General features: G+C 33.0%; 1 protein-coding gene across 10 annotated transcripts in view; it reads right to left on the bottom strand.

The window, feature by feature from the left end:
• Positions 1 to 27220, bottom strand: part of CCSER1 (coiled-coil serine rich protein 1) — a 1297084-nt gene that overhangs the window by 829721 nt on the left and 440143 nt on the right. For all 10 annotated transcript variants that reach the window (XM_082391649.1, XM_082391651.1, XM_082391652.1 and 7 more), the window contains exon 6: positions 3774 to 3981. In XM_082391649.1, the coding sequence (XP_082247775.1) occupies positions 3774 to 3981 (208 nt within the window). The remainder of the gene's footprint in view (positions 1 to 3773; positions 3982 to 27220) is intronic.

The following is a 27220-nucleotide window of genomic DNA, read 5'->3' as shown; positions in this document are numbered from 1 at the left end:
GAATTTCCATACTTCATGACTCTCCACTGTTGCTTTTTCCTTCTGTAATTATCCATCGTCGGAGTTCCTATCCTACAGGCTTTTCATTTGCTTTTGAGATTTGCTGATAGGAAAATGTTAGTTTATAAGAATGTTGTCATAGATTTTGGAATCATTTCACCAAAATGTGCTAAAAGAAAAAAATCTTTAAGAAATCCCCACCATACAATGATTTATGGTGAAGTTCAAAACACTCCAAATTTTGTCATATATTTATGTATTGTATTTAAAAATAAAAGAAATAAGAAGTTTACATTTAAAATTATCCTTGAAAGTTTCCCATTATTATTTTTTAGAGATAATAAAATTAGTTCGAACTGCTAGCTTGTTGAGAAAAAAAGAAAAATGGGTAAGAGCTCTTTATTCAATGGCAAACCCAAATGTTTATGTCAACTACCTGAGCTTGTAAATGATATTGATTCTCGAACAAATAGTTCTCTGATTTTCAATAATCTAATTTTCTTGTTAGATTCGCCTGATCATATCAACATTTAAAAAATTTGTTTAACATTTATCTAACTTTAAAAAAATGTCTTATATGATTCAGGAAATTTGCTAGGAACATTTGTTAAATATAAATTAAAAAGGCAAGGGTGTTGGGTGGAGGAGCATTGCAAACAATCTTGGATAAACATTCTTATTAGCTGTTATCTTACTAGAAACTATGCACTGCACCTAAAATCCCTTCCCAGTAGTCTTCTTGGTCAGTTACTGTACAGTACAAACAAATTTTATAATAAGAGAATAACAAAAAGAGAACAAACTGAAACGAAACATCAAAACAAAAACTATTTCTGCAGATATTGTATCAAATATTTTCTTCTTTTACAGGTAATGGAGTTATGTGAAAAAGTTAACAAAGAAGGAAGAAAAATTTATATAGTTCTCCCTTGCTGCAGTCACTTTTTTTTTTAAATCATTAATATGAAAAAATAAAGTGACAACAGAATTTCTTAGGGCCCAAAGCCAGCCATTTTTTTTTTTTTTTTTAAATAAAGGAATTGATATTTGGGGTTGTAATAGCAAATGATCTCCAAAGAAGGGGGATAAAAATGGCAGTGTGAGCTTCCATTCAGATTATTCACATTTGACCTATCTCAGAATTAAAATCTAAGATGTCAACAGAGTAGCATTAGGAAAAATCTCAAATAGGAGTGGTTTCTAGTGTGATACACTAAACTCATTAATGACTTTTCTCATCTTAAAAATAAAATAATTGGGATCTTCTGCAGTTAAAAATTATCTGTAGTGGGAAGCAGCAGCATAGAACAGGGAGATCAGCTTGGTGCTTTGCAATGACCTAGAGGGGTGGGATAGGGAGGATGGGAGGGAGGCTCAAGAGGGAGGGGATATGGGGACATGTGTATGCATATGGCTGATTCACTTTGGTGTACAAGAGAAACCAACACAGTATTGTGAAGCAATTATACTCCAATAAAGATCTATTAAAAGAAATTATCTGTATATACAGGTGGACTACTAAGCATCATAAAAATAAGTTAATAGAAATAAACTCTATTTGTCTATGTTAAAAAAGGTATTATTGATCTAAAATGAATAGCTGGAATTAAATTCAGCAATGAAATCTGAATTGCCATTTAAAAACTCATGGCTTCGAGAATATTTCAGTTTTCTTTAAAGGCATCTATTATGAATATCTTTTTTCTAGAACAGATGTTAATGCTAATCATATAATAATATTGCTTTTCTTGCTGACCATAAACAGTAAGACCCCCTGATCTCTGAATGGGCTTAACAAACAGATGTAATTATTGTTCATTTTACATTAGCTTTAAAAGTCAATTCTCTTAAGTTTCTTCAAATACTCTTTAATGAAGAAAAACAGATAGAAATATAAAAACAATCTCAATATATTCTGAATATTGACTTTACAGTGAATATCACTGCGTATTTTTAAATTATAAAATTAAGTACCATAAGAAAGCCCCTTGACTCTTCCTGTCAGTTTTTCCTACTTCCTTTTACTTTTTTGATTTTTTAAAATTAAAATCCAGACCAAAGAGAGAGGTAGAAAACTGAATACTTGACTGTTACAGACTTTGAGATTAATATCTTTTAATATAACAGCTATTATTAAGTTGCGTTGTTCAGAGAGGTTCAGACTACATGTCAAGCAAAAGGTCAGGAAGCCTGGACTAGTGCAGAAAGAAACACTTATGTTGTCAATATAGAAACCATATAGTAATACATATAGTGGTGTACTGGTAAATAGTTAACAACAGCTCTCCAAAATTTAAAAGCCCTACCTTGCATTGTTTGCCAATTTCTGTGGCATAATATTCCCATGTGGCTGATTTCAAGCTAACAAAGTGACCTAAATGAATGTACAATTGGGAAATATGCACATTAGCTATTATATAGTATTTCTACATATAGATCCAATAGATGTAAACAAGCTCACAAGTGTAATTAATAGTAAAATATAGTAAAGTTAGTAGGAAATGTAGAGATTTGAGTACTGATTACCCTTTTAAAAATATAATTTGTTTCATTATAAGTGTATATAATTTAATTTTTTTTAATGCCTGTGCTTAACTGTCAGCTCATAAAATTCCTGAAATTCTAACAATGATGAAGTAAGTATAAGCACACCACTCCTACACACCACTGCATAGATTCTAGACACAAAGACCACCCCAGAGATATAAACTGGTATGGGATGCAGAGATCTCTTCCAGTTATTACTTTAATAGCTGACAGGAATACATGACTGGATGTCCCTAATAGTCTATGACAATCACTTCTCTTAAATTCCCTTCTCTCTCCCTGCTTCAATTCTGGCCTCTAGTGGTAGCCACTAGTGTTGTTATTATCAGTGTTAGAAAAGGAAATATCAGCGGTCAACATTGTAAGTGAGTCATAATACTACTCATACTAAATAGTTACATTTTTCTGTTCTCACACTATTCATTAACATCCCTTTTCAATAATGAGAAATCAGTTAAATGATAATAGAACATGATAAAATGTCACTGAATTGAGAGTCAGAAATCTCAGGCTGTTGTTCTGAATTCACACCCACTAGAGGAAAGTCATTTAAAATTTTGGTCCCCTCATTTTACATCTTTGATATAATAATGTTTACACTTTTTACAGAAATCCTCCAAAGAAAATAACTGTTGCAATTATAAAAATAAAACCATAACATACTTGAATCCTAAAGAATGGCTGATTCTTGACCATAAAGATGAAAGACTCCACTGCGTATTTTCCTGACTAGCTCATCATCTAACTGAGCATAGACTGAAAGAGGGCACCTGGAGTCAATGGGCAAAATCAATCAAACATTCAGATGAAATTTTACTAGATTAATTGTTATTGGAACAAAAATGACTAAATAAACTACTTTTATGGTATCATATAAAGTCTCAATATCATTAAAATTAAGTCCAGTTAATAGGTCTCTCAATAGCCTTTTAAAAACCTAACAGCTGATGCCCATTTCTCTTTATCTGACTTTTCCCAGACTAGGTATCAATTTATTCTTTTTTAATCCCTTCACAGAAGCTTAGAATTTTTTAGTTGAAGAGTACCTTATAAACCAGAACTACAAACCCTTCATTTGACATATGAGAAAGGCTAAGTTCCAAGAGGATACCTGACCTCTGCCCAGTGTTATGCAGTTAACTATTGATAAAAGCAGGGACTAACCAGGTCTACAGACTTCACTATCTACCAGCACTGAAAACATTAATCTTAGAGCAAACCATTACCTCTTGTAGAACTCTTTTCATCTTTAATAATAATGTCTTGACGGCTGTGCAGTCCTGTAGCATCAGTCTGAATGGCATAGAATCGATGCCTCCATTTTCTTCCACACCTGGCAGGGGCCAATCTGCAGATGGACTGCTGGGCGCTCCCTTGATATGGGGACACCTGGCTTCCGGATCAATCTCTTTTGTTAATTTCAGGGAAAGGTTCCTAACAAGAAAAAAATGAACAAAAATTACTAGGTAGCATATTCAGAGCAGTATTTTCCAAGCTGTTGATCAATGTCAGTAGTGAGCTAGAAAAAACTTCCTTGTGACTCTCATTATTTCTTCACATTAGTCTTTGGAAATTCTGAAACTTTCTGTCAAAATTATGAAATGATTTGTCAATTTTATATGTAGCGGTAATAAGGTTCAATGACAATCACTATTTTAGAATGTGATTTTTTTCCCCAACTGGAATTTAATTTATACATGATAACAATGGGTTTACACTTATTTAACTCTTTTAAAAATGTTGAAAGTCAAAAGTAATCACTGAAAGAGAAATTTCATATAGAGATTTTCTGAAAATATGCTTAAAAATTAACTGGAAAGAAAAGATTAAGAAACCAAAACTTGGGATAAAATAATTTTAGTAATTATTCTTTTAAATTACTAAATCAATCAATTGTGGATTCAACCATTTTGTGGATTAAGAAAGACTAGTATGAATAGGATTTTATGTGAAAATAGTAAAATAACTGAGAGATGCATAACTTCATATGTAATTAGCATGCTTATCAAATAATCATTAAATTTTTAGCATAGTAATATGTGGAAAAATAATACTTATTTTATTCTACTTGATATAAACGATTATTTTTAAATACTGCATTTTGAAAATAACTTAACACGCTTATATTGAAGGTATATATAAAGAAAAGATATTAAGATTAACAATTTTCCAAATGTGCCTATGAGGTAGATATAAAAATAGTATGAAAAGAGCAGCCTACGAAAATAGTCATTTTTAATGAGTTTTTATAAGTTTGTTTCCATTCATTAAAACTAATGGGCCTATACAATAATGGCAATACTATAACATAGCTCAGGATATTTATGAAACTTATGCTCAATTTCAATAGCTTTTATGTATATTATTTACTGAAGTATATGACAAGGTCACTTGGCAACCTAAATTGAGAAAAAACAGTGTTGCCTTGGAGCCTGCCACCAAGGTCAGGCAAAGACGCAAATAAAAAAAATATGTCCTTGGTTAATTTTATCCAAATCTGATTATTCACAAATAGTATAACAATTTATAAAGTATCGGATAATTAGCAAAGAAACACATTTTTGGATCACACAATTGTTTACTTGTCTTCATGGGTATATGTATATTCATGATCACAATTGTTATTTGAAGTGATCATATTAATTACTATCCCCACTTTACATTTACAGTGAAATAATAAATAAATAGTCATAGCTAACATTTTTTGAGGATTGACTGTTGGCCAAGTACTGTGCTAACCACTTCCTGTGTGTTAATTTATCCAAACCTTGAACAAAACCAAGAGGTAGCTATAATGAGTATCTTCATTTTACATATGAGAAAATAGGCCCAGATAAGTAATTCTTCTCAAATTTGAATAGCTATTAAGAAGTTGACCTGAGATGAACCAACCTAAGTACATAAGCAGGATAAGATTTTTTTTTTCCTACTAGCCACTTAACATGCATATATATACAATAATAATTAATGTATCTCCTGTAGTCCTGTAAGGACTTCATATATGCTAAACCACTTAATACTCATACAACTCTTTGAGGTATTATAATCCCCATTTCACAGTTGAGGGATTTGAATCTCAAAGAGATTCATCATGCTGATGGCAACACAGCAAACAAGCAACAGAGCTGAGATCTGAGCGCAGGCAGTGCACTCGAGCTCTTAGTCACAAGATCCTGCATCTCATGTGAAAAACAAACAAGCAAATGAACAAAAACAAAAATTGAAAAAAATAAAACATTCCTATAATTACACAAAGCATCATTTATATTTTCATTTTTAAAATATATTTTTCATGTGGCTTAATAGCATCAAAACAAACAACCCAGTCAAAAAATGGGCAGAAGACCTAAATAGACATTTCTCCAAAGAAGACATACAGATGGCCAAGAGGCACATGAAAAGATGGTCAGCATCGCTAATTATTAGAGAAATGCAAATCAAAACTACAGTGAGGTATCACCTCACACCAGTCAAATGGCTGTCATCAAAAAATCCACAAACAATAAATGCTGGAGAGGGTGTGGAGAGAAGGGAACCCTCTTGCACTGTTGGTGGGAATGTAAATTGATACAGCCACTGTGGAGAACAGTACGGAGGTTCCTTTAAAAAACTAAAAATAGAGCTACCATATGATCCTGCAATCCCACTCCTGGGCATATACCCAGAGAAAACCATAATTCAAAAAGACACATGCACCCCAATGTTCACTGCAGCACTATTTACAATAGCCAGGACATGGAAGCAACCTAAATGTCCATCGACAGAGGAATGGATAAAGAAGATGTGGTACATATATACAATGGAATATTACCCAGCCATTAGAAAGAATGAAATAATGCCATTTGCAGCAACATAGTTGGACCTAGAGATTGTCATACTGAGTGAAGTAAGTCAGACAGAGAAAGACCAATATTGTATGATATTGCTTATATGCAAAATCTAAAAAGAAATGATACAAATGAACTTATTTACAAAACAGAAACAGATTCACAGATTTAGAGAACCTGTGGTTACCAGGGGGGAAGGGACAGTTAGGGAGTTTGGGACTGACATGTACACACTGCTATATTTAAAATAGATGACCAACAATAACCTACTGTACAGCACGGGGGAACTCTGCTCAATATTATGTAGCAATCTAAATGGGAAAAGAACTTGAAAAAGAATAGATACATGTATATGTATAACTGAATCACTTTGCTGTACACCTGAAACTATCACAACATTGTTAATCAACTATACTCCGATATAAAATAAAAAATTAAAAAAATAAAATATATTTTATCTGATATGACTGATTCATTTTAATTATATATAACTTGTAGTGAGCTATACAATCATTCTTAAAGGTTTTTATTTTATTTTAGTGTCTAAGACCAATAAGAATAAAATAAAATATAAAAATTAAATTTCACAGCACAAGTAACAATATTTTAGTTATAATAGAATTTTCAAAGATTTATCAGGTTTAAGTTGTGAACTTGCCTGGTGTCTGGCACCTATTAGGCTGACTCAGTAAATAATTGTATAAATGAAGTTGAATAAATGAATACAATAATAAGTGAATGAATGAAACAATTCTTTGTAATAATCTATGCATACAACTCTCATTTGTACACAGACATTTTTCTGGAAGGTGAATTTTTATGTAATGCAGGGCTGCCACCCACGGTTCCAAATTTCCCAGCACTCTTACAATAAAATAAACTAACAATTTTATAATTCCTTTTAATTAGATCGCTGTTTCTTTGAACCTATTTGTCCAATTATGTATCTAAACATCAATAAAGACTGAAAAAGCTTTCAGAAACCACACCAGTGTGAAGCTCTGCAACTAATTTCAGGAAATTACTGAGATTCTAAGGATTACAGTTTAGCATTTACACATCTAAGGATCACTGCTATTTCAGATAGTTACGAATGGAGTACATGCAAAAATGTACTTAGAAGATAAAATCAGCCATTCGTTTTATACTTCAAAAGTGTGGATCTATCCTTAATTCCAACAAGAAAGAGAATGGGGCTTCCCTGGTGGCGCAGTGGTTGAGAGTCTGCCTGCTAATGCAGGGGACACGGGTTCGAGCCCTGGTCTGGGAGGATCCCACATGCCGCGGAGCAACTGGGCCCGTGAGCCACAACTACTGAGCCTGCGCGTCTGGAGCCTGTGCTCCGCAACAAGAGAGGCCACGATAGTGAGAGGCCCGCACACCGCGATGAAGAGTGGCCCCACTTGCCACAACTGGAGAAAGCCCTCGCACAGAAACGAAGACCCAACATAGCAATCAATCAATCAATCAATTAAAAAAAAAAAAAAAAAAAGAAAGAGAATGATGGCGTTATGTCACAGTTATGGAAAACATCCGCATTGTGTCCAGCAGAGCAACAGGGGCTGATGTTGCAGAGATTCATAGGATTCTGTCACTGACCTCAAGAGGCTCACCATGAACATTAACTGCTTAATAATTGATACCAAAAAATAACAGCTAATATTCTTTCCCATATGGAAAACAAATCCATTTATTTCTCCATGCAAAAGAGTGGGCTGCAACACCACAATCATCAAAACCATTCTTCATTAGGTTGAGTCAGTTAGGAAAATGGGCTGTTAATCAGGTCTGCTACTCAGCCGCACAGGCCAGCACAGGTATCCTAGTCTATATTTATGGTCATTGTATTTCTGATTGATTGGTGCCTGGGGAATTACAATTATTAAATATTTTGAATACTAATGTGTTTAACAATAGACTATGATTGGGCCAAAAATACCCATATGTCTCTGGGCAAATACACCTAAAAAAAAATCCATCTCTGTAATTGATAAGAAAAGGAGAAAAGTCTCTAATATGAAGTCATAGTTTCCCCTGGCACAGACAACCCATAATAAGGCCGGGAGGGTAGAGCAAGGTTCAGGTGCTCTCCTGTTCCTGCATTAGCAGGGCTCACGAGATGATGCAATTCATGCACTTCAGGATATATAGCTCTCTGTCTGCCAACACTCTGAATTATTATTGCCCAGAAAACTGAAGAAACGTGCTTTATATCAAAACAGATAGTCCGTTCACTTCACACACACACACAAAAGGTAAGATACTGAAGCCCGATACAGTGGTTCATTAATCACCATAACTACTGCAAACAAAAAACAAAGACAATGTAATCTCCACTGAGCACATTCATATACACTTCACCCTCTCTGTATCATCTCCATGAATCTTTGCTAGAATTGCTCAGTAGTATTTTTACTTACCTTGTTGATTATAAATGCCAACCAAGTCTTTATAATTGAAAATTTAGTAACATTTAGATAAAGTCAAATTGAGACTTATGGGCCTTTCTTAGTCTGTACGTTTTAGATAATAAAGCTTTTGAGTAAAATTAACAGCAAAATTCATAAATGTTACATTAAATATATTCTTGAAAGTTTCAACTTGAGAAACCGGAGAGTTTCAACTGGTATTTAAAACGTTTGACTCAAACTACTATGGTGAATTGGCTCTGTACTTTTGTCACTGGGATCCTTTGTGTGAAAGAAATTTTCTACCAAGCTAGTTCAAAAGTTCTGCTGCAATTCTATTTTTAGTATGACAGATAAGTTTAATGGGAAAATATATATCTTGACATAAACTATACAGTGATTAAAGAATTTTTCCTTACCAGGAAGAGAAAATAAAAGTATTTTCCTTATTTTTTAATCATTTGGTTATAACTAGAACTATCATTTGGATACCGAGATATTTTCTTCCCACCCATATGTATTCTTCAAATCATTTGAAAAATTCTCAACATAATGGCCCAAATTGCTAACAAAATACAAGAAAATGTCAGTTGCAAAAGACTGATGCTCTTACCTGTCATAGGAGCTACTCCTTATTTAGTGTACTGACACCTTTCATGATAGCAAATATCTGCGGTCATTAGGGATCGCAATGATTTACACTTTATAATGTGCCTATGATTTCTGAACTAGATTTCCAAGGAATGAAAAGTAAAAGTAATCTCCATTTGTACAGCATAATAAATAAGCATATGTATACAACTGCCTTCCAAAGCTTCATTAAGTAGATTTGAAGAAAATAATATTGTGTTTTTAAAAACCATACTTTGGGAAACTTATTGTTATTTAAACCTCATTTCCAAAAGGCCCAGGTTATTTATGGTAAATTAAATCTTAGCTTTGAATAATTCTAAGACAGGCATGAAGGTATAAATCCATATTCATGAACTGGCATCCCAGAACCTAATAAAAAAATGTTTAGGGAACTAACTACAAAAAGACTTGGTTGATGAATAAACTATGTATTTTTCTTATGTTTTCTTTCAAAATATGTTGTTTAACTGAAAGTGTCATCTTAGGAAAATACTTGTATCTCAAATTGTATTATAATTGGATATTTAGCTATATTTCTGGAAGGGATGAAACCAGCATCCATCCTTCCACAGGAGGATAAGTGGTTATAAGAACGTTTGATATTTTACATTTAGATATGAATTCACATATGAGGAGGATTTCACTAGTAGCTGAAGTGATGGGTATCAGAAAGGCAAGATAAGGGGAAAGGTAAGATAAAATCCAAATATCTTAACATAACCAACAAGGTTCTCCATAATCTAGCAACTGTCTGCCTCACCACACTTCATCTTCTAACAACTACCTCCTTGTTTTTTAAGTTCCAAACACAGTTCTTCATTCAGGCCCTGAAATGTGCCAAGCTCCAACCTGCCTCAGGAACTTTACATATGTTCTTCTATCTGCACGAAAAAGTGTTGCTTACCCACCTTCCAGATCTTGCCTTAAAATACATCACTTCTTCAAGGAAATCTCCTTTGCATCTCATATCAAAAGAATAACCAAATTTAGTGCTACAAAAAGCATTATAGATCTAGTTTAACATTCCTATTTAATATATAAGAAGCTCAAACCTAAATTAATTTTCTAAGTGTCACACAGCTAGAAGGTGTAGAATTCCAGTCTCCTGACTTCTAGTCTAGTGCTCTTTTCTTCATACTGCATCATCTTTTAATAGGGTTAAAATTTTAAATATACTTGTATTTATCTATGTTATTTTCACTGAAGCTACAGTAGTAAAATATTAGGTTACGCTCTTAGGGAATAAGATTAAATAGTAAGGACTCTTATTCCCTACAACAGCTAGAATTTCCTTCTCCAAAATTTTCAAGAATGTAGATATTCTATGAATGTAAATCTGCTCATACAAACTTTGAAAGTAGTTGTTTAATCATAAAAAGAAATGACTGAGTTGATTGCCTTTGTTTAGCTACTTTTCTCCATACCATTAATGTCATCCATGTTTCTCCCTGCCTTCTCTACTTTTGTTTTCACATGTCATTTAAGATCCAGTTTAAAGATCATTTCTGTAAGAAAAATAATTAGAATTGATAAATATAGAGATGAACGTAGTACAATAAAGTTCAGCAGAGAGCGACTCAAATTATTGTTTAAAAAAATCCCATGTTCACACATACATATAAAGATATACAACAAAATCTGTTTGTGCACATGTATACATTTTTCACTTAGCAATTACTCATTTAATTGTAGATATTGTAAGTTTTAATTTGCTATGATTGAATTAATAGTGCAATCATTTTTCTTTGCCAGAGCACTCAAGCTGTCAGAAAGTTGAGGGCACAGAATTATCAAAAATATTTTATATAGATGGAGATCAAATTTTTATTTATTGTCCCCTGATATTATAGAAGTGATTCTCAAGTTAGAAAACCTCATAAACTGGCTGGTCTTCCTGTGTCTAACAGATATCAACCAAATATTTTTTAAAAAACATAAGTTCCTTATCTCTAGTCTTCCAGGCAATTCATCATGTAAACAACATCAGTTCTCTGATATGTTTGCAGACTCCTATTTTCAACATTTTCCTTATTTTACACTTCTCTATCCTGGGGCTCAGAAAATCTTCCCACCCTCTCATCCACCACTCCATGGAAGTGATTTTATTTGGAAAATTTTGAACTATACAAGGAAAACAAATTAAAGTAAAACAAAATCTGATCTCCGAGAAATAATTATCTCACTATGATACCAAAGAGCTTTTAAAAATAGTTCAATTCCACTGTAGTAAACTGTTACTAAATTTACTTTCAAATGCATTTATAAACATGAAAATCATCTAAAAATGGGAAAGGGTTTTACTATATTATTTTATAGTTAATGTCTTGATTGTTGACAGAATTCTATAAATATATTTTAGATACTTGGCATCTTCTATAGTTATATAAGATACATATTTTATAGTTACCTATTTAGTGTACTTTATATATTATAATTTAAATAATTTACATATAATTAAGATTTTTTAATGAAAGAAATACACAATTTATTATTTTATATTTGCTTTGAAAAAATAATCTTTTTTTTTAAAGTCACAAATTCAAGCTCTAATATGACTTGCCTTACTATGAAATTTCTTTCTTTTTTTTAAACGAATGTTTTTCAACTATAAGAGCTTCCTATTTGTAGGGTAATAGAATCAGTAAAATGAGAATCGTCATTTTTAGAGATGTAAATTGTGTTTTTGAAAATAATTTTTTCCCAATGCTACTTATTGCCTGTCCTTTTCCCTTCAATATCAGGATAATAAGTCACAAAAGTACCAAGCTCTTGCTTCACATCCATATCATGTAGGGAATTTGATTAATCTTTCAGAACCAAACTATCACTATAAAACCCATCCTATTTCATTATTGCATAATATATTTAGAACTTAATATCATCATTTTAAGAATTTGTATGTAAAAGTCTCCTCTTATGACCATTTAAGGAGAGCACACAATGGGTTTTTAGATATAATTTATAAGAAAATTTATAAAAAATATGTAACTGTATATTTGCTTACAATAATTTGTATTACATCAGAACATTCTTAAAAAAACAAAACAAAACCATAGAATGTCTTCAATTTGCCTCTAGGTATCTAAGTAACCTTTACAAAATGCAATTTTTTACAAATATTGCAGCTAAGGTCTATTACAATAAAAATTCTGATATAATACATACCACTGAAGATATGTTAAAAGTTATACAACCTACAGTCAATTACATAGTTTTAAAAGACTTTTCCATGCCCTTCACCTTTTTAAAATATTCAAGATCTGGCAAACTAAGTGTAATAAGTATTAGCCATGAAAGTATAATATAGGAGGTAGTGTTTCCAAACAAAATCAATTCTTGTGCTGTAACTTGACATAAAGGCAATACCTAAAATTACTGGCATAATACACAGCGGCAAGGAAACTGTAAAACTCCAATGCTTTTCAAAGCTAAAAGAATTGGAGATTTTGACTTTGAGTAAATCTTTAGAACCACAAAACTTTATCACTATGAGAAAGATTAGTAAAACCTACATCACACTTATCAACCAAATTTCCCAGATTCCATTCTTGAGGTAACAAAAGGCATTGTGATGGTCTACATTCAATTTCAACTAGAAAAGTAAAATTTGCTGTATTACACAAATCAAGAATTTCTAAATATCTTGCCAAACTCACTCATACATACACAAAAAGCACCTGGGCTTACTTTTAAATACATGAATTCCAGGGGTGTATCTCCAGCCCACTGTGCCACCTGCCTTAGTAAGACAAACAAAACACGTAGTATAATAGCAGAATAGGTTAGACATATCTTATCGCACTCACTGGCCATAATTTTCTCCAGGATATATGTGAGTTTTGACATAATGTGGCTCATTTATACTTATCCTTTAAGCCTGGATTAGTGCACCCTCTCTCCCAGGAAATCCTCTCCAATCCTTCCAGCTACCTCAGGCTGCACTAATTGCCTCTTCCTTTTGGTCCAGTAACCCTAAATAAGGTGATACTCTCCTTCGGTGATCCTTATATTTCCAAGTCACTGTTGAATAAATTAATATATGGCAATTTCACATACACTAAACACGTGTGCTAAGAATTCTACCTTATTAATCCTAAATAACGGGTTTACATATTACAATTTCCCATGGATCACTTTTCAGATTTATCTTTAAAGCTTTACCTAGGCAAAACTATTTAAGGTAGTCAGTACGTTATGGGTAGATACAGAAAGAAGTAGAACTAAAACAAGTAGAATTAAAACAACAACACTGACAGAAATAACAATAATAATAACGATAGAAACTCATTTGGAGTATGAATATAGATATCAAGTACCATTGTCCCTCAGTATCTGCAGGAGATTGGTTCCAGGACCGAGGACGTATATCAAAATCCATGTATGCTCAAATTCCACAGTCAGCCCTCCAACTCCATGAGCTCCATATCCAAGGATTCAATCAACACTGGATCATGTATTATTTGTGATCCTGGGTTGATTGAATCTGCAGATGTGAAACCCACGGATATGCAGGGCCAACTATATATTTATCGAAAAAAAATCCATGTATAACAGACCAGCACAGTTCAGACCCGTGTTGTTCAAGGGTCAACTGTAGTTGCACGAGAAGAAAGTGTAACTGAATTTTCATAGTTTCTGGGTTTAAATTTAGGTCCTCCTAAGAAGTAAGATTTTTTTTTTTTTTTTTTAAGGTGTAGATTTATTTATTTCTTTCTCTTTTTGGTTGTGTTGGGTCTTCGTTTCTGTGCGAGGGCTTTCTCTAGTTGCGGCAAGTGGGGGCCACTCTTCATCGCAGTGCGCTGGCCTCTCACTATCGCGGCCTCTCTTGTTGCCAAGCACAGGCTCCAGACGCGCAGGCTCAGTAGTTGTGGCTCACGGGCCCAGTTGCTCCGCGGCATGTGGGATCTTCCCAGACCAGGGCTTGAACCCGTGTCCCCTGCATTGGCAGGCAGATTCTCAACCACTGCGCCACCAGGGAAGCCCAGAAGTAAGATTCTTGTTCTTGGGGAGAACTATTTTATGTAATATAAAGTTATAGTGGAGGTACAATTGTTTGAATGAGGAAAACCTCGTTTTTAATAATATAGACGACAATGTGTAGTATCCCACTTATTTTGAAGATTATTCCTACTAAATGAAAAGTACATAATTAGGTTCTAGCCAATAAGCTGTCTCAAAGCCCTAACTCTAGAAATTAAGTGGCTTTTGGAATCATGAGTATTGAAGAGTTACAACTTTGTGCCTAAAGTAAGATTAAGAAAAATTAGAAAGTACCTGAAGATTAACTGGATATCAATAAGTAACTATTGTTTTCTCCAATTACCAGTTGTAATTATATCCTAAATTATATCATCTTTTAAGATATTGAATAGTCAATTATGATATTATATACTGTGATTAACATACTGTGAACTATAATTCAGTTAAGAGAACTTCGAGCTATCCTTCAGTTTGGATTAGTGGAATACAAGGCCACAGTCCAGCCTTTTGATGGGCAGTTTGAATTGCAGCTGCAGTGCACAGTAATTAGAACACAGCTGCCCTGCAAACGCAGTCCTATATGAGATTGCCCGCATGTGATATAAAACACAGGTATAGATTTGGGGGCTAAAAAGTATAATTGCTTTTTATTTTAGCAAAATATTAATGATCAAATATGTTTTTAAAAAACTTATATTCAGCATAATAATAGCTAAATAATCCTAGTAAAGAATCCTGCTAACTTTACGACTGTATTCCTTAAACATTCATTCATTTGTCCATTCTTTCAATAATTATCTATTGAGCACTCGTAATACCTATTAATGTCCTAAGAAATAAGATTTGTGAAATCTTATAGTAAATAGTTTTCCTGGAAGATGTTTAGATGGCTTATTAAAAGACTGTCTCAAAAAAGGTGCTAAATTTAATTCAAATTTCTATGTTAAATATTATAATAATAAACATTATGATAGTAAAAGTACACTATCAACATGTAGAACCATCGAATGGCGCTGATTCTAAAAATGCAGTTTTTTTGTAAACAATAGCAAACTTAACCATGAATAGACAAGAAAGACAAAAGGTGTCAATCTTTTTTTCTCTCTGAAATGGAGAACCGCTGTACTTGGTATAAATAGCAGGCCAGATTATTTGTGTAAATGAAAAGCATATAGCACCATTTATACATAATTATACATCATAGAACTGTCAAGGTATAAATATCTGTTGCAAGGAGCAAACAAAAAATCCTTGAGGCCAGTAAGAGAATCTGAGGCTAGACCTTGAAAGGACTGACATAAAGACAGAGTGTAATGGCTGAACTGATTTAAACGCTTCAGTTTAAAGTAGCTGAATTACCTTTCCGTTATTCATCAGTATAGCACGAACACAGAAAAACACTAATATAAACATGATATGTGGCTATAAATCAGAAGGTTAGATAAGTCAGAAACTGCAAAATGTTTTAGGTTTCTGTTGATGAATCTTCTCCTAACTCCTGTCTGGAAGATACACTTAGATTGTTGGACTCTGTCTCCAATATATTCCTCTTTGAATGTTATCTCAGTTTCTTTCTTCCTATGCTGAAGTGTACTTGACATTTAAAACCAGATAACAGTGGGTGCTGGTGGCATAGGATGGTTTCTCTTTTACACAAGCAGCAGAAACACAGATTGGTATCAATGTTCAATTGTCTTCGAAACAGAGATGAGGATGAAAAAGAAAATACCCAGCCCTTTTTTTTTACGCAACCAAAGAAGAGCTGATAAAAGAAAATCTCCATTTTGCTCTTTCCTCTCCAGAGACAACTACCCATTTAAGGAAGTATAACAGGAAAAAAAATTCCTCAGAAAGAAATGAAGTTCCATTCCTAAAACAAGCCTTCCCAAAATGACTGTATTAAGTTGCTTTATATCTACTTTTTTTTTTTTTCTTTTTTTTCGGCCACGCCGTGGGGCATGCAGGATCTTAGTTCCCAGACCAGGGATAGAACCCAAGCCCCCTACTTTGGGAGCGCGGAGTCTTAAACACTGGACTGCCAGGGAAGTCCCTATACCTACTTTTCGATGCCTGAAAAAAAAAATGTTTTCTTTAATGAGCAGTCTTAATTGTGTTCTAAATTGTCACCTTTTAAGATATTTTAATAGCCAATTATGGTATTAATAATCTACAGAGGAGGAATCTAAGATGCAGAGACTGAACAAGATGCAAGTAGCAAAACTGGGCTTTAAATTCAACAATTTTGGCTCCAGAGTCTGCGCCCTAATCCTTCTGCTTCCTCCAGAGACAGCTGCTTGGCAAGAAGTCAATGAGCTCACGAAGCCAGACTCTAAAGGTCATAAATACATATTGATTGGAAAATATAAGCTAATATTACTTCAGAGTACTTCCCATGATCTTTTTTATCTCTTTTTCATCTAAAGCATTTTTTTATCTTATTCTTCAATAGTTTCATGGAAGACTAGGATATTATACTTTAATAATTTATATTGGGAAATTTACCTGAAAACAATTTTGTTTTTTAAAAAAGTTTCCTAGAATCACTGAAGTGAACAATCTGGGGATATTTAAAGCCGAGTGCCTATGATCCAAAGGAGGCATTACTGGAGCACTGTTATAAATAAACTATTAATATTCTTAGAGGCAACTTCTTAGAAGTTGGTCATAGTAGTGTTAGAATGGACTCTTTTTTCTTCTTATGTGAACGTATGTTGTTTTTTCTTGCACATAAATAAATTCTTCCCCTTTCTTTGCTAAAAATGCCTTCATTTTCCTTTGAGAAAGTCCCTCCTCTCCCCCATGATTACATGCAATCTTGATGGGATTGCTAAACAAGGTCCCCTCATCTCTTCTTCTGTGTGGTCACATAATTTGGCCTACAAACAAACTCTGGTGGTTTCCAGAAATATGAATCTTGAGCAACACAGCACAGGGACAGAAAACTACAGTAGCTAACTTATTCTAATGGTGGAGCCTTGAAGAGATTACCCAGTAATTCCTGAAACCCAGGGCCAAATGCACAGGCTTGCACCTTCTACAGTCACACAGGATCTGGTTCTTAGAAGGTCCTACATTTGGTTTAATGTTCTGCTATTACTAACTTGAAAGTCTCAATTTTTAAACAAGGAGCCTTGCATTTTTTATTTTTCACTGGGCCTTTCAAATTGTATAACTGACCCAGCTATCTTAGCTCCCTGATATTACCATGTGTCTGCTCTTCTTGAGGCCTGTTTGGTGTTTGGCTTTCCCTTTGTCTCTGTAAGCTAGTGCATATCCTTAAAATAAATTTTGTTTGCTTGTTTTTTTTTAATGAAGTGAGCAAAATTCGGTTTCTGGTGCTTGTATCAAAGCACCTTATGTTTTACATTTGACAGACCCAAGACTAAAGTGTAAAATGTAATATAGTTTTTTTCCAGTGCTCTCACACCCTTCGGTGTATTCCTGTCATGTCCATTTCTATGATCTTCTCCAGGTTTGTTTTAGAGTATTATTGCTCCCTGCATATTCAGAATTCATTATTGGGACGTTGTATTTCATTGTGCACTTCCTAAGCCAGAGGCCATCACTTTTTGTGACTTCCCTGTCAAAACACACTGATGCTGTGCCCTGGCCCTCACCACCCTGACCCCTTTTAGGTAATTAATTCAGCTAGCATGCTGGAAGTTGATAAGGGACTGGTACAACATTTTTATTTTAATAGATTACTTCTTATCCAGAAGGAATGACTTCTGACACAAAAATTTAGGGCATGTTTTCTGCTCAAAACAGATGTTTTGTGGCTTTAGGTTTCTCAAAACATACTAAATAGGGAGCCATATATTCTGTCTACCAATTTCTCCTGCATTTAGAAGGAAAAATAAAGTTATTCTAAGACTCGTGTTTTCTGACAAAATAAAGTGGCTGGAGGTCAGCACTAGAAAATTATATGACCTTTGTTTTAATGTGGAATTACTCTGCTTTAAAATGGCGTTGCATGCATTCTAAATCTTGTACATTTTAGGTTATAATGCCCTAAGTTTCTTTTCACTGGTAATTCCAATAAATTGACTTTACTTCAGCTTCTCATTTTGTTCATCAAAAAGGTAAAAATTGATGGCTGCTTTCTGTGATTACCTAGCCCTACTAAATTATCAATGGGAAATTTAGGATATGCTTTCTATCCTTTTTAAAAAATATTCTATTTGATATTCCACTTTTTTTCTATATCCCCTCTAAAAATTTCTCTATAAACTAAAATTTTACCTTGAGAGAAACAAAAATTTCACGTGGGTCAAGATATTTCATTTTCTGTTTTAATGTTGTTTTAAGATTTAAAGCTTTTATTTATAAATGACCTCAGTAATTTAAAGTTGTACTTTTATCGAATAGATTGTTATTGGCCTATCTATTAATTATCACCTAAGAGAAAATAAAAGAAAAAAGAAAAGAAAAAAGGAATTATGTTAAGAAATAATAGTTTTCTTCATATGAAATGGTATTATAAAAATATCCCTGTGAGGCTTTGTTTAGAAATGGACACACACACAAATGAACTATGCCAATCGTATAAGAACTGAACTTACATTTTAGGCAGACTAGGCATTGGTGAATGAATATCTTCTACTCCTGGGATCATTTTGTTCTCTCTGCATAACCAACTGAGATTTGAATAAATCCCACTGATCTTACAGGGATGTTAAGGCATCAGAGGGATAAAGCTCTGTGCCTTCAACCTCTGGTTCATGTACTAAAAAAGATCTCCTGAATTTATATCTTAACTCTCTCATATCACAAGAGAGAGACTTAATGACATTAGTCACCAAAATAGTCCAATCATTAAACAAAGGTGATGTATCTTCATTTTTCCTATAACATTGTCATTATTAACTGATTTTTTGTTGTTTAGTAAAAATATTAACTGATGACATTGTTTTGAGATTTGATTTTTTTTATTATACCATAATTCACTCAAATATGATTCAGTTTGCCATCTGTCCCATACATCCTAGCTTTATTTGTTCAACTGATATGATTTGCCTGCATATTGTAAGTGGGAACCTTTTTTTTTTGGTCAACAATTATCATGTTCACAATAATACAGACAGATAAAATTTATTTTTGTATTGTTTAGAGTAATTATTTGTTTGACTTTTAGGTATTTTCACATTTTTGGAAGCAAATTATTTAAGTGGTACAATAACTAGCATAAAATTTCTGTTCTAGAAACTGAAGTAGATCAATAGCCTCACTGACAATAGGACACTGTCAGTCCTAGAAAACAAAATATTTAAAATATTTATATCACATTAAATTTATTAATTTATCCATACATGTATGATATGTGTAAGGAATGGCTATAAACTAGTTCTTTACGGTTTTTTGCAAATGTTCTTTGAAAATGTTTAAGATGAGAAAATTAGGCATGACATTAGAAAAACACCAGAATTTTGACTCAGAGAGAAGAGCTGGTTCCTTGGGATCTTTTGTGATTACTGTTTCTTGAAATCACATATTTAAATTGATATTCTTTATGAGTAAATATGACTTTTTCTTCTCTAGGTAATATGTCTTCCAATCAAAATCACACTAGTCAATATGAATGCTATGTGATTCAAGTGAGAAATAAAATAATTTAAAACATGAGTTGAATATTTTAAGACCAATGTCTCTAGTATGCCAGTGGTTACTAAAGCACACATCCTATTAGTTTGCATTTATCTAGATGCAGGAGTCTCATCTACTTTTATTTATAAATGTTTTCTGAGTGTTCACTTATACAAAACCTCTCTAAGACAGCTAGTTAATTCATTAGTTAGGTAAGTACAGATAGAGACATCTGATATATAGTAAGTATCCTAATGTGTAATATAAAAATGTTGTAAAGGCATCGGATATCATATACTGAAAAAAATGCTCTACAGTTTTCCTTCTAAATTAGTTGTGTCAACTGTTCCCATTGCAATTTGAGGTTTGGGATGATGTCTTTAAATAGAATGTTTTATTTCTTCTTCCAGAGTTCTCCTCGTTCCATCATAAGGAAAACTATATAAACTGGTTTTTCCCCTTTTCTTTCTTTTTAATTTTATTATTCATTTATTCACTTATTTAATATTTATTTATTTATTTATTTTGGACATAGCAGTGCTAGAATAGTCATCATCTGACAGACTAGAAAATCTCACATCACTATTTAAATATAATTGGCATATGATTGTTTTTGACAACATGTCATAATTATCCCAGCTTACTTATAACACGTATATATTTACCAATCACTATCAACTATAGTAAAGAGAAGAGTGAAACAATTTAACCTTTATTAATGCCTAGAGAAGGAACCATGATCCCATTATGACCTCATTTCTATCCTCTGTGTTCTCCTCATCTAGTAAGGGGTGGAGTCAGAAAACATAACGTACGTATAAATATAAGGCAAAATAAAGAAAATTGATCATACACACCTCTATTATGGCTAAGTGCAGTGCACACACCTAGATGCAGTTATTACAGATAACTACAGGAATTCAGGATTCTATCTTGGAAGCAATAGCATTTGAGGCAGGTATTGGACCTTAATGGAATGCTCTAAGAACAAATGGGGTAAAATGTGAGGAAGGAATACCATTCAGAGAGAACAAAATGAATAAAATCACAGGGTGAGTGTATACGTATAGAGAGATATGGCTAGAAAGTTAATATTGGCGTGAAATCACAGCAGGCCGTATATACCAGACAATTGGTTTCAGAGCTAATGAAACACTTTTGAAGTTTCTGGAGAGAGAAGTCAGATGGTCTCACCTTTCTTTTAGGAATATAACTTTGGAGGTGATATGAAGGAAGGCTTAGAGTGATGATGGTTATTTGGGAAAGATAATTTTTCAAACTAACTGATACAAAAGCACTTTGAAATATATGAAGTGCTTTACAAATGTAAAGTTAAGAATCAGTAGGGAAATAAATAACCTGGTTGATGTTGAGGATAGCACCATTTCAAGTATTAAAGACATTCCCATTTTTGCATCTACCAGGGATAAACCTGTAGATCAGTGATTTCTAAACTTACTTGACAATAAAAATCACCTGAAGTATTAGTTAAACACATGAATATCAAAACCATTGAAAAAGAATTTCCTGGGAAGGGGCTTGGTAAAAGTTTTAACAAGCTCTTCAAATGATTTTTAACTGAGGAGAATAAGAGAAACCTTCTTGTCTAAATCAGGGCTTTTCAACCCTGTTAAATGGAGATTCTGATGCATTAGGTTGTGTGGTGGGCATTCTGGGTTTCTAACAAACTCTCAGGTGATACCAACGCTGTTGACCCACAGACCACAGACACTCTGGGTAACAAGGGACTAAACTGTTATTTATCTCTGAATGAGGAGCGTAAATGGGTTAATATCATCATATATGTTCCAGCTCTGTCCAAAGAGGCACCTAGAAGCAATGATAAACAAAAAGTAATAAGTACACCTAGCACCTAGATCTTGGTTTCTAAAACCATTTTCATACTAAAGAAATGGGCTCCTTGTAGAAGTGGTTGATTCTAGGCTAGGGAGTGAAAAATACAAGATGAGCCTATAGCATCTTGTGGTGCTAGAGGAAAAAAGAAGTGCTCAAGAAAGGATGATATTACGTCAAAAAGATACAGAAGCTTCCCTAAAACAACTCTCAATAGCCAAAGACGGAATAATTTGAGGAACAAAATAAATAACAGCAGTATTGGATTATATCTAAAAAAAATAAATAACCATGAGGCCATAATAATAAAAATAATTGTGTAAACGTATAAATGGGGGAAGAGGGACAGCTCTCCCTTAAAACATAATTCCAATATTCCCAATTTCCAGGGAGGAAATAGAAACTCACCAATAAAACAATAATAACTGTTGGAGGTAAGATCCATCCGTGGGTAAAAGTTTGAGGAGAAACAGGATATTTGCATAGTCTTAAAAATATCTCCCCCAGGATATATAATATTTAAAAAGGGCACAACAGTAACTTGACCGTGGAGAAACCTGATGGGCAACATCTTCGCCAAGTGATACATGTTAACATCATCTGTAAGAGACATATCAGCATCATGGTTGAAATTAGATTATGTTGCTTGTGTGGTACTCCTGCCGAAAATTAATAACCTAAATCTAATGATAAAAAACACATCAGACAACTTCAAATTAAGGACTGATCTACAAAATACATGACCAGTCCTCCAAAGCATGAAGGCAGGGAAAAACTTTGGAACTGGCACAGCGTGTAGGAGACTGGGGAAGATAACACAGCTACATGTGTGTGGGACCGTGGCTTAGATCTTATCACAGAAAAAGGACATCAGTGAAAAAAGCAGAGGAAATCCAAATAGAGTCTACAGTACAATTAATAAATTGAATCAATATTAATGTATTAATTTTGATCATTTTACTATGGTATATAAAATGTTAACATTAAGGAAATCTGGGTGGCATATGTGATCACAAGCACTCTTTTTTGCAATTCTTCTGTAAGTCTTTTTCTCAAGATAAAAAGTTACAAGAGGGGCTTCCCTGGTGGCGCAGTGGTTGAGAATCTGCCTGCCAATGCAGGGGACACGGGTTCGAGCCCTGGTCTGGGAAGATCCCACAAGCCATGGAGCGACTAGGCCCGTGAGCCACAACTACTGAGCCTGCGCGTCTGGAGCCTGTGCTCTGCAACAAGAGAGGCCGCAATAGTGAGAGGCCCGCGCACCGCGATGAAGAGTGGCCCCCACTTGCCGCAACTAGGGAAAGCCCTCACACAGAAACGAAGACCCAACACAGCCATAAATAAATAAATAAATAATAATTTTTAAAAAAAAGTTATGAGAGTTAAAAATAATTATTTGTGTTATATAAAAAGTATTCCTCAAATGTCTCACTTTCATAAAATGCCTAAGAAACTGACTGTCAATCAGTATATACTCAGTTTCTTTTACTCTCTCCAGTCTTACATATGGTTGTTATCAAAACTGTAAAAGGCTTAGAAGTACCATCTGAGTAACTGAACCGCACACTGTTAAAATTTTAATTTGTTAAAATTCTATGTCTTCAATTACTTAATGATGAATGAGATTAACAGTGACACAGAAAAATAATTTTCTTATTTGCTTGATAGGCATGTGAGAATTATTTCATAGGCTATAATTATTTTTTTCCTTCTGTTCATTTGGGAGATTTGTAAATGTAAATATGACTTTGAAAATGTCGTGAAAGGTAAGCAAATTCTTTATTATAAAACAGATTGAAATTTCTGAGCAACAGACTACATAGAAGGCCATTGTTAAAAACCCTTCTCTAGAAGCAGGAAAAACAGGAATCAAGTGAAATAAAGAGAAAAGGAAATTAGAAAGGCTATATAGTGGAAACATTATTTTCTAGATAATAATACTATATATATTAGGAGTTTAATGAAAATACAACGTTTGTGTAGTTTTTAATTACATATGTATCTCATTTTATTACTATTGTCTATTAATAATGTATATTTTATTGATAACATATTTATCTGTTATGATACTAGGCAGAACTCTAAGGTGGCCTCTAAGATTCCACCCACTGATGTTCACGTTCTGTATATGCTCCTCCTCCCTGAGTGTGGGCGGAACCTGTAAATATGATGGGATTGGCATGCGATTAGGTTGATAATGAGTTGTCTTTCAGTCAGTAATAAAAGAAGCCTATCCCGATTGTCCTGACCGAATCATAGGAGCCTTTAAAAGAAGATAAAGCATCTTAGAAGTGTGTTCCTACTGGCCTTGAAGTCAAAGCCACTGTGAATTCTACAGATCCAAGGAACTCAATTCTGCCAACAACCAGCTGAGCTTGGAAGACGAACCTCACATTGAGACCCAAGCTGGCCAACATCATGACTGTAGCCTTGTGAGACTTGTCCAAACATCTTACCCACGGACACTGTGACTGTTGATCTAAATACTTTAGACAAAAAAATACTATATTTGAAACAGTTATGTCATTGGCATTCTAGTGATATGAATTTTCTTAATAGTACCTTCTGTTTTAGAAATGAAACAGCATTCCTTTTTTCAAAAATTACTGAAAGGGCTACTCTATTTTATTTCTATTACATTATTTTCTATTTCTTCATTTTGCATATTTATAGCAAAAATATAATGAATAGATATTTATGGGAACTAATATATCTAGAGTCATAAAACAAACTATAAATGTACATATTTGTGTGGATAGAAGGGCTTTTTGTAGACAATTATAAGTATTACTATTTCCATAGATGGGTACTTTCTATACACAGATATGTGACGCAAATTATCATTCTAATGTGATTCTTTATACTAGTAACAGTAACTAGTAAATGATGTTTTTCTATCTTCCACATAAAATGAAAGAAATTATATATTTTTTTCCGAAGTAAAGATGTGTCTTTCTGCCAATAAATAAAAAAAGTCATATCACACCTGTGAGCAAAGGGCCATAATGAGTTTAATGAGAAGATATCAGTATTTGTGTAACACACCACAGTGCTATAATACCACTTGCCTGGGGTGAAAATTGAGGTTTCATTGCACGTTCTCTAATGCCTTCAGAAAAAGGTTAATATAACCAATAAAACATTTTTAATGTTTTTTTTTCTATCTGGGCCTATTCATTCATTTACTAATTATTTGTTGAGTGCCTGAGTCCTATTTGTAGTAACTGCCCTCAACTTTACTCTTAATATGTGAAAATCATTTCAACAAATATATCTAGATCTCAGAGTAAATATCCAGTCTGTAATGTGTGATAGACATATATAAAAAACACTATTTTGCTTCATGAAAATTGACATATAATATAAAAAATTTACAGTTTGGCTCAAGTTGTGATCTACTGTTTTGAGAAATAACTGATTCCAAATGTTAAGTTCAACAATCATGATATGACTATTGCTTTTTTTCTAGTACTGTAAATATTCTTAAAAATGTATTTTTGTGAATAAGTACATGACATAGATAATACAGTGATAGTGCAAATAATTCAATGATTACCATATTGGTGGAAATATATAGAAAAAAAGACTACTACTTTAAATCTGTGTTGTTCAATAACATAGCCTCTAAACCCATGTGACTATTTAAATTGAAATTAATGAAAATTAAATAAAATTAAAATTTTAGTTACTCAGCCACATGTGGCTATTTGACAACACAGAGAACATTTCCTATAGCACAGAAAGTTCTATTGGACAGCACTGTTCCAGATACTACATGTAAACTGTTCTTCAAGAGTTTCTAGAACAATATTACATCAGGATGCAAGTTAAGTAAACACCCAATTATTCTGAGAATATATTTTACAGTGTATCCATGTGTTTAATTTCATAAAATACATTGGGGTCACTACTGCAGTTTAATTGACTATCAGGGAGCTACAAACACATTTTATTTCTAATGTTTCAACTTTATCAGGCTATGGCTCATTTGGCTGATTACTGAAAGGAGCCCAAAGGACATATTTACTCCATTCTCAACAAAATCTTAGGTCTATATAATAAACTACACAGTCTTTAGGTGAATTTAATGTTTTTCTCAAAAATTCCCAATTGAAAAATGATTTAATTGAAACAAAAAACTACCAATGGATAACTGAAGTGAAAGGATGAATGAGAAAGTAAAAGGTCTGAAATCAGGAGTGGTGTCCATTTATAAGGAAAATGTTTTTAAAAGCTTTTAAAATCAATTTCAATTTCATATATATTTATATATAGTATATATATTATACATATAGACTATACATATATATTTGTATATAAATTACATATGCAAGTATATAATTTATTTTTGAGGTATATACTTTTGGAAAATAACATGTCTGTATTACTTATTAAAATATCAAAAACTTTTCTTTATAAATAAAATAATATAGTAACAACTAATAGTTCTTTAATTCCTACTGTGTGCCAGACCCTGTACTATGTGATTTATAATAAATATCTCATTTAATAATCTATATGTACTTCTACATACCTGTGGAAGAGTTTAACACCCTTGGAATCCTTATATTTACAAATAAATAGCTATCTCACAAGAAAGTGAGTAATAAAAACTAAAAGCTTTGACCTGGAACATTTCAGTAAGTTACATGACTTCAATATTCAAAACACATAAGACCCAAAAGGGCAATTTAGAGCTTAACTGTATAAATAATCTCAGTTTTGTTTAACCAAACTATGTCTCACTCAGATTTATTTGCTCTTTTAAAATGAAGAAAAATAAAATTGTAAGCTACTTTTTACACAATATTTTACCCATTTCCTTACTGGCACAATCATAGAATCTACAGTAAAAGTATAAATTCAATCTCCAAAATTTTTAGTTTATGAAATGAATATAAAACACCGAAACACTTGCTTTTCCTTTGACATTAAATGTGTCTGAGACTTAAGAAGTACAAATGAGAAAAAGAGAGATACAGATTGTCTTCTCGTCTTGCAAGGGAATACAGGAGTCTTTATATTTTTTCACGTTATATGTATTAGTTAATCGGAGTCATGTGCCAAAAGGAAAAGTTATGAAAAGCAAAGCAACATTTTAAGTTTCAGTTGTAAGGGATATGATGCTATTACAAATGATTAAAGATAAAAAAATAAGTATCCAAAAAAAATGATGGAGTAATGCTGAAACATTCAGAATCAGAGTGCTTTTACAGAAAAAAAAAGTAAACCTTCAGATCTGGTCAAGCGTTACGACTTTAAATTTACAGAGCAAGTGAGTAATATGTTTACAATTAAAAGATAGATATGTATGTGGTGTCTTAATCATTCTATATTTGAATATGCAATAAAGTTGAATCCAATCATATTCATCACTGAACGTGAATG

Source organism: Balaenoptera borealis (assembly GCF_965194805.1).
Source record: "Balaenoptera borealis genome assembly, chromosome: 4".
NCBI lineage: Eukaryota > Metazoa > Chordata > Mammalia > Artiodactyla > Balaenopteridae > Balaenoptera > Balaenoptera borealis.
The sequence above is the reverse complement of the archived record's forward strand: the minus strand, read 5'-3'. Positions and strand labels throughout refer to the sequence as shown.